This window comes from Helianthus annuus, chromosome 12, assembly GCF_002127325.2.
Source record: "Helianthus annuus cultivar XRQ/B chromosome 12, HanXRQr2.0-SUNRISE, whole genome shotgun sequence".
Classification (NCBI taxonomy): Eukaryota; Viridiplantae; Streptophyta; class Magnoliopsida; order Asterales; family Asteraceae; genus Helianthus; species Helianthus annuus.
The window spans coordinates 150,665,254-150,674,056 of NC_035444.2; the positions used below are offsets into that span (position 1 = coordinate 150,665,254).

The following is an 8,803-nucleotide window of genomic DNA, read 5'->3' on the forward strand; positions in this document are numbered from 1 at the left end:
ACATAAGAAAAACACGACTAAGTCAATTTATACCAAAACGAAGATAAAAATCATCATGAGATCGAGATACTTGAATCAAACAAGTATGCACTTTATACTAACCAAACAAAAATTTTAAAAATTCAATGTATCAACGAATTACTCTCATTCTTAGAAAAAAAGTCATGATTAATGATTTAATGTTTCTTTATTTTCCAACTATATGATAAGACGCATTATCTCCGTCTAAAAACAACACACAATCATATACATATACCAACATGGTATAAAATATTATATATCAAGTAAAGTCCAAAGAGGCTGCTAGGAAACGGTAATGGACCGGTTTGTTTGATGCATGTATCTATATCATCAACCTTAGCTATATATAGTAGTCCACAACACCTGAACCACACACCAATCCAAATTAACACCATAACAGCTAGCTCAATCAATTTTTGATCATGTATACTTCCACCGGACAACCGCAATATGTTACCGGCGTCCCAGCTCAGCCCATGACGGCCCCTAGCCAATGGTCCACTGGCCTTTGCGACTGCGGCAAAGATTGCTCCAGTTGTAAGTTGTACACCAAATACTCATCATTCTGTTATACACTATATATATATTGATTGTCTAGAACTTGTTATATACTATATATGTATTGATTATCTAGAACTTGTTGCATGTTGCTTTTGGGAATCATAGGTTGCTTGACGTGTTGGTGTCCATGCATTACTTCTGGACGAATTGCTGAGATTGTCGACAAGGGAACTACTTGTAAGTGTCTCACTGTGTCTCAGGCTCGAGTTTGATCCATCATATGATTTAATATGCAGTAAAATGCCGTTTTTGTTGTTGAGGTTTGGTCAGTTTTGCAACTTTCATCCAAAGGTTTGTTTTTTCGTATCTGGATCCAAAAGATTTGAAATCTTGCCATTTTCATCCGGCTCGTTAACTCCATCCATTTTTCTCTGTTAAACTAGGGGTATTTCTGTCTTTTTGTTAACTTTAAGGGCAAGTCAGTCTTTTTCAAGGGTATTCGCTCTTTTTTCATAAAGTGAAAAAGACCGAATTGCCCTTTAAGTTAACAAAAAAGACGGAAATATCCCTGACTTAACGGAGAAAAATGGATGAAGTTAACGGGCCAGATGAAAATAGTCAGTTTTTTCAAACCTTTTGGATCCAGATGCGAAAAAACAAACTTGTGGATGAAAGATGCAAAACTGGCCAAACCTTAGGGACGAAAACGACATTTTAGTCTTTAATATTTATAAACCTACTTTGGTATAATATATGCATTTTTGTTAATTAAACAACAGCAACAGCTAAGTCTAGCAAAACGTATGGGTTGGGTGAGGTAAATGATCAAAACGGATTCGACTCATGACAACAAGTCGTTTCAATAAAGTAGCAATTTGGTTCGGGTCTAAATGATTTGTGAACCGGACACATTTAGAAGTTGACGGTGACAGTTATATCACTACTATTTGACGAGGGTTAAAATCAAATAGAAAGTCTTCTAAAAATAATAAATCGTAAGAAGACTGTCAAACGGACTCCGACTGACCCCATTCAAGCGGTGTTCTAACCGTCTCATCGAACTCTACGATATCAGATTTTAGGTTTTCACTTTTAAATTTATAGCTTGTAGATTTTAGAATTTTATTTGTTTATCTATTGTGTCTATTCTATATTTGCGTCATTGTGTTATATTTCTCTCGACATTGTGTTATATTTTGCAACCTATTATGTTTTTGTACACTTCTTAGATTTAGAAGACTCTGTAGGATAATTTTAAACTATTTGATGAATTATTGCATTTTTTTTTTATAAAACAGCTTGTGGTGTGCACGGGGCCATTTATTCGATACTTTGTCTACTCACCGGATGCGAATGCATATATTCATGTATGTTTCGCTCTAAATTAAGGCAACAATACATGTTGCCTGAGCAACCTTGCAACGACTGCCTTGTCCATTGTTGTTGTGAGTGGTGCGCTCTTTGCCAGGAGTATCGTGAGCTTAAGCATCGTGGATTCGAACCATCTCTTGGTAATAAGTTTCTCTCGGTCTCTCTTATTAAATTCAAAATCAATGAAAATGACTTATAAATTGTTGTAAAAAGATCTAACTCGAGTTTTACTGGTTTTGCACTATAATTAGGATGGGAAGGAAATCTGGCGAGGCAGAATCAAGGAGTCGTGATGCCGCCTGTTGGTCCTAAAGAAATGAAACGTTGATTTGGTTATGAGCCAAAGAAATTTAGTAATCGATTTGTGATAACTCATATATTTTTGCCTTTGCTCTTGTTTCTGTCATGTCAACAATAGTACACTTCTTTTTAAAGTTTTGGAACAAAATAAGTGTAATTTTAGATATGAATAGTTAGAACATCATAGCCCTTTAAATTTCAAACGATGGTTTGCGTATACATTGAACGACCGCTTGATGATGTAGAAAGGTGTTGGATTAAAAAGCAAGGGTGTGGGTATAACATGACCCAACATAATTAAGGTTTCGTTATTTTTCAAAGATCAGATAAGATATCGCCAAATTATATACTATACAATTTACAATGCCCGACGAGTTTTTATTTATTTATTTTTAAATTACAATAATATTCTATTTGTAATTAAGTTTGTTTTTTCTTTAAAATCTTTTGTTTGTTAACTTTTTATAAACTTCTAAATGCACAATTATGTTTAATTATTATTCATTAATATTAAGATATAATAAGTTTTATTGGAAATGAAGTTGTATTGTAAATAAAGTATATTTTCATATCGTAAACGGCTTTCGCATTTGATTAGATTGATAACTTCAATGGAATATAATTATGCACTTTGACTATCCGACGACAACTATGAGTAAATATTAGAGATATAGTATCACATTTCATTCAAGTTTTACACTATGAGCATTTATTTATTTTTAGCTAAATAGACGTAATAAAAGACCCCAATGACGTTCGAAGGGATGGCGTATGATTTAAAACAAAGAAGAAAAAACTTTGTGGTAAAAGTCAACACGTTTGTCTTACCATTATACCTCATGGCCTAAGTGAAATCTTGATAACTTTCTATGCTAGAAACTTTTAGGGAACATGAAATCTACAAAGTCTTACAAGCTTCTTATAAAATATAAAGATTGTTTGGTTCGTTTGAATTCAATGGATATTAAAATTTAAATTTCATTCGTAACATGTTCGGTTAATATAACTTGTTGGAATATGAATGTGAATTCAAATAATATATGTTTGGTTGAAGTATAAACGTAAGACCACCCGTAGTGAAACCATCATCCGGCGTGATCCCCCCCCCCAAACACGCCCAAAAACGCCGCCCTCCCCACCCCCGCCGGCGTGATCCGGCAAAAATCCTCCGCAGGCGTGTTTTGAAACACGCTTGGATCAAGTTGTTTTGGCCAATCAAATCTTATCTTCCTTTTTCATTTATTTAATCTTCCAATAGATTTTTTTTTGTTTTTTTATTTTTATTTAATTCTTTACACCCTTTTATCATAATGCCCCCATCCCCACTACACTCATTTTAGAAAAACGTTCAATAATGCCCCTTACTAACTGGGCTGTCACATAACGCAAAACACCCAAGGATAGATATTACCCACTACACATGGTCTAACAGAAACTGAAATTAGTTCCTTCAAATTCAAAGAAATTTGGCATTCCTTTCAAATGTGAATGAATTCAACTAAAGCAATTGAATCTCCCAAATCACAATCACACTTTGTCAATACCCTGCCATATGTGCCCAAATCTACTTTAAAATTTTCAATTAAATGTGTAATTTGTTACCACGGTCCGTGACCAAATCTATTTTAAAATTTTCAATTATTGGAAAAAAAACTACATCAACCAATGAAATTTGAAGGAATGACGTATGATTTAAAGCGAAGAATTAAACAGTTTTTTCAGTATCAATCAACACGTTTGTCTTACTATTCGTAGTAGTAGAATGAGTGCTCATACATACCATATGCTTCAACCTATCCGGTTTTAAATAATCTGTGGATTTATCCAAATTGCTTTCAAAATTATCATTGTTAATTGCGATCACTGAAATTACATTTTAAAATATCTACTTTCAATCATGGTTGCAAAAGTCACTAGGCGCTCCCTAGTCGGATTCGGGAGTACTCGGGAAGTACTCGGCTTAGGCGGGGATTACTCGGGGAGTAATTGGCCTGGGAGAAGAGTACTCGTGCCTCGGCAGCCTACCTTGTAGCGAGTACTCGGGGAGTACTCGGAGCCTAGGCGGGACTTTTACAACCATGCTTTCAATTATTGCTATCAGAATTCTATTTTTTAATAACTCTACCAAAACTATTATTGACACAAGCACTTAAATAATAATCCTATAACAAACACCCTAAGGGGCTGTGTGACGACATTTGAATGGTTAAGTATTGAACCAGTAAGAGGTCTGAACCATTAAGAGTTTGTATAATGCTTAATCGTTCAGAGGCAAATGTCTGACCAATTTAGATTAGAGGTCTTAACCATTCAGACTCTATATAATGCTTAACCATTCAGAAGCAAATGTCTGAACCATTCAGACATCTGCTTGTGAAATAAACAATCTGAACCATTAAGTGATGAACCAGTAAGATGTCTGAACCTTTAAGAGGTTCATTAAGAGATAAACAAACAGCTTCTATGTAACACCTCGAAAAATTTCGTCCAATAATGTATTGACACGTGTCATAGACTTCCGGTATGTGAAAACATACTTTAGAAGGGCTAAAGTTGACAAACAGTGAAAACTATGGAACGTAAGGGTCCAAAGTGTCAACAATGGATAAATAGACTCTATGATAACCCTACATAATGTTTATAACCTTAAACGGATGGATCATGGATCATACGAAGCGGAAATTGCACAAAAGTGAGGAATTACAAACTATAGGGGCCAAAAGTGTCAACATGTTGAATTTATACCTCTGAGTGATCTTTTGGCAGACCCGAAGCTTTTTAATGCTAAAATATACTCACTAGAATATGTGGTAAAAATTTCATGAAGTTTCGTTATCGTATGAGAAAGTTATGGCCAAAACCGTACTTGAGGGGTTAAAAGCGTCAACGTCGAAATTCATGGCTTTTCAGGTGAGCGCAAAGTTAACCGAGGACATTACCATGTTGGTAAATGTCCCAAGGTTCTTAAAAACCAAGTTTGGGGGTTTACGAGTCAAAATAAATAGCCGAAACATCGTTTGCGAAGACAGGGACCAAAACTGCCAATATTTAACAAAGTTTGGCAGCAGCAGACCTCAGGCGGCCCGCCTGGGCTGCCTAATGCGGGCCGCATGCCCCTGCCAGTATCAGAATTTCGCGAAAATGTGTTTTTAAGTCAGTTTTGTGAGTTGAAAACAGCTGGGAGCACCTCCTAAATGCACCAATAGATGGCCTTACATGTTGGGACACCTGTGAGCTTCTCACAACTCCTGAATTCTAAATTTAATCAGATCAATTGTCCATTCTTGAGGCACTTGTGATAGTAACAAGAACACCCACAAGCTTGCAAGAACTCTCAAGACTCTCCAGGAGCAATCTGATCGTCAAGGCAACCTCCAAGTGTTTTCTAAGCTTCATTAGGACCTTTGTAAGCCTTCATATCATTCTCTAATTCGTTCTAGCTTTGATTATTAGCCAAAAGTCAATCCATTGTTCATATAGTTTGACTTTTCGATTAAACGAATTTGGCTCTGTCATTTCTCAAATTGAAACCACTTATAAGTTGGTATTTATGTGGGAAACAAACCCTCAAAAGGGTATTCTCTGATTCCCACTCTAAGCATGCTATTTGTCGAGTCAAAGTTGTTCTTAAAAAGTCAACATAAATGATTTTTGCGAAATATGGCATAAATGGTAATGTAGATGACATGTAATCAGTTTGATCATCAAAAATAGCTTTATAATGAATGTAAGAATATGTTTTACCATGATCAACTCGACAATCTTTAGTATAAACTCGGATCGGAACCGAAAGTCTTATAAAACGACTTTTTCGTTGACTCTCGATTCGGATCCGTGCATGCATGTTTGAGATCTGTATTGGAGTCTATTTTTGACAAATTTTATTTAAGTGTAACTCTCTGGAATTTTTACAACTTGAGTCTATGCTTAACCGATTCATATGCATGTTTCCGATTATGCTTAAAAGTTGACTATTTTGCCCTTTTTGATATAAAACGTGATTTTTGGAAAAGTGAAAGAGTAGAAATCTTTATTACTAATTTATAAACTTGCACCGAAAATTTGAGATCAGTTGGTGGTCCAGATTTTGAGTTATGGCCGATATCGTAAAACTATATCTTTATGTTAAATAAACGGCGCATTTAGCGTATAACCTATTTAAGACCACTTTTTGATATAAAACTTTTTACCCACTGATGTTATATAATATTTTGGGATTTTTGAAGATTTTTATTTAATTTTTGGCTGATCGTATCATAGATCGCTAAGTCGATTCGGTTGATGCCGGTTTTAACCTTTTAAGCCATAAAATGAGTTTTATAAATCCTTTAGACCCCAAACCTTTTTCTACTGATTTTATTTGTTAAATAAAATATTTTGAGCATTCTGGAAATATAAAAATCTCAGCTTTCTTTTAAAAACCCGGAAACGGCTCTAAATCGCATTTTTAGCATTTTTAGCGCATAGTAAGCGTTATACTCATATTAAATATATAAGACTCAAACCTACTGATGTATTTAGCATATTTTCATATAATAACAGTAAGTATAAGTTCTTGAACTCAAATTTCCAGTTTTGGCATTTTTAGCCCTTGTGAAATTACCAAAATACCCCTACGGTGCATAGTTTGATTTTAAATGATAAGTTTTGTATACGGGTCATACCCTACTGTTATAATATGTCAAACTAAGTATATTTACTGTATAAATCAGACCCGTAACTCAGATTTCCAATTTAACTCTTTTATAATATTTTAAATGACCAAAATGCCCTTATAAGGCATAAATTGAGTTTAAATTCATTCGGGGCAATATAGAACATAACTTGCTGATATTATATCATACTTAAAGCATATTATCTCAAGGAACTTACATATGACTCTTTTGCCTACCCGTAACGCCCTTTTAGCGTTCGGTTCGGTTTATGTAACTAGTTTGCATAAATTGACCGAAACGGGTCAAACGTTATCATTTTTGTCTCAAAATCCAGAATGTATTTAGTATACCCATATTACACAAGTATTCAAACTTGTCGGGTCTAAATCACATTCTATCCGGTCTTCGCTTAATCATGCGCCTGTACCGTATCGTCCTTAAACTAACCGGTCTAAGCTTAGGCTTAAATAAAGACCCGTTAGGAATCTAATAGGTTATTATAAACCTTTGTTCCAGAATAGGAGGCCCAGTAAAAGCTATCTACACTTACCAATTGTGATTCATACTTACTCAGGTAAATACATTTTGACTTATTTTCCCTATACGGGCTTGGGGTACGGTATATAGAATACCGCTTGATCGAGCGTACAAATCCTGCACCCTTTGGTGTCCAGTTGGAATAATTTGATCGGCTCGTTTAAACAGACTTGTTTTACTTTAAGCATTTGGGGGGTTATTGACCGTGTCCCGGATATCCTTGGCATTATCTTACGAGATGGCCACGACCAGAGCACGGGGTGTAGGCGTACACCCGTCGTGTATAACTCTTTAATGTGGTGTGTCAATTAATCTTTAACCCGGACAAGATCCGGGCTACCGAACGTACGAGTAGCATGTAATTCGTTCACAAGTTTATATTGCATAATTATCCCAAGTTAATAAAAATATTTATGCCATGTGCATTTAAATCAATTTTCAACCATTTTTTAAAATGAGTCAGTTAATTTGTATTTACCAGTGTAAACTGACGTATTTTTCCCAAAAGGTTAAGTGCAGGTACTACACGTACTAGGCTGGCTGTTTCCTAGAGCATCCACAATAGTCTCGCAAGCTCGGACGACAATAAAACTGTTGAACAATTATCTTATTTTATTTGATCCGCCTGTGGATCCGTTTCAATTACTTGTGATATTTATTATTACCTTTTAATTAAAGTTGAAATGAATCTATTCTGCTTCCGCTGTGCATTATTATATTGTGTTGTTTGTCTATGACGATGCCAACTACGTCACCATACCCCACACCGGGCCCACCGGTGACACGTGGAGATCGGGGTGTGACATTCTAACTCAGATAAGTTGATGTGTTAATTTCCGAGATAACTAAAAGTAAAGGTTAAAGAACGCAAACAAATTGATTAAATGTACACTTCATTACATTAACTACGTAAAATTTTTCAAGAAGTTGTGGATCTATCCTCCTCACTATTTGTCCATGTCTTGCGTAAATAAACATGATTAATCAATTTCTAGCTTAACAAACATGTTTAATATTTCATTGAATTCTAAAGATATTATAAGACACATTATCATAAATTTACCTTACATAGGAAGGGCGATTCCAACCTTTTTGGAGGCCCAAGGCGAAAATGAAATTTTGAGACCTTTTTTTTCTTCTTTGATTATTGTAAACGATACGTGTCTGGAACCAAGCAAAAACTCTAACACAACTATAACACAAAGTGGTTTGCTTGTATAAGGAATTAAAAAACTCTAAAACAATAAGTTTGCACTAATATAATAGTTAGCATATTAATTTTCTTTTAAGTGGATGCCCTAGGCTAAGCCTAGGTTACTTGTACTATAGGTCCGACCCTCTACATAGGCACAATCTTATTCTATCTCTAATAAACAATTTCAAACAATGTCACTGACAACACCACATTCTCATTAATA

General features: G+C 35.0%; 1 protein-coding gene across 1 annotated transcript; it reads left to right on the forward strand.

The window, feature by feature from the left end:
* Positions 1-380: 380 nt before the first annotated feature.
* On the forward strand, positions 381-2,396 carry LOC110895547 (cell number regulator 10-like). The gene is made up of 4 exons (XM_022142871.2): positions 381-558; positions 688-759; positions 1,821-2,033; positions 2,145-2,396. Exons 1-4 carry the CDS (start codon positions 444-446, stop codon positions 2,219-2,221), a joined length of 477 nt encoding a protein of 158 aa, XP_021998563.1. The 5' UTR covers positions 381-443; the 3' UTR covers positions 2,222-2,396.
* The last annotated feature ends 6,407 nt before the right edge of the window (positions 2,397-8,803 follow it).

What these genes read in the sequence shown, in the direction of transcription:
- LOC110895547 (XM_022142871.2), top strand. Translation starts at nt 444, where the DNA reads ATGTATACTTCCACCGGACAACCGCAATATGTTACCGGCGTCCCAGCT. An exon ending in TGTCGACAAGGGAACTACTT is followed by an intron (nt 760 to 1,820) that starts GTAAGTGTCTCA and finishes TTTATAAAACAG; the next exon opens with CTTGTGGTGTGCACGGGGCC. An exon ending in TGGATTCGAACCATCTCTTG is followed by an intron (nt 2,034 to 2,144) that starts GTAATAAGTTTC and finishes CACTATAATTAG; the next exon opens with GATGGGAAGGAAATCTGGCG.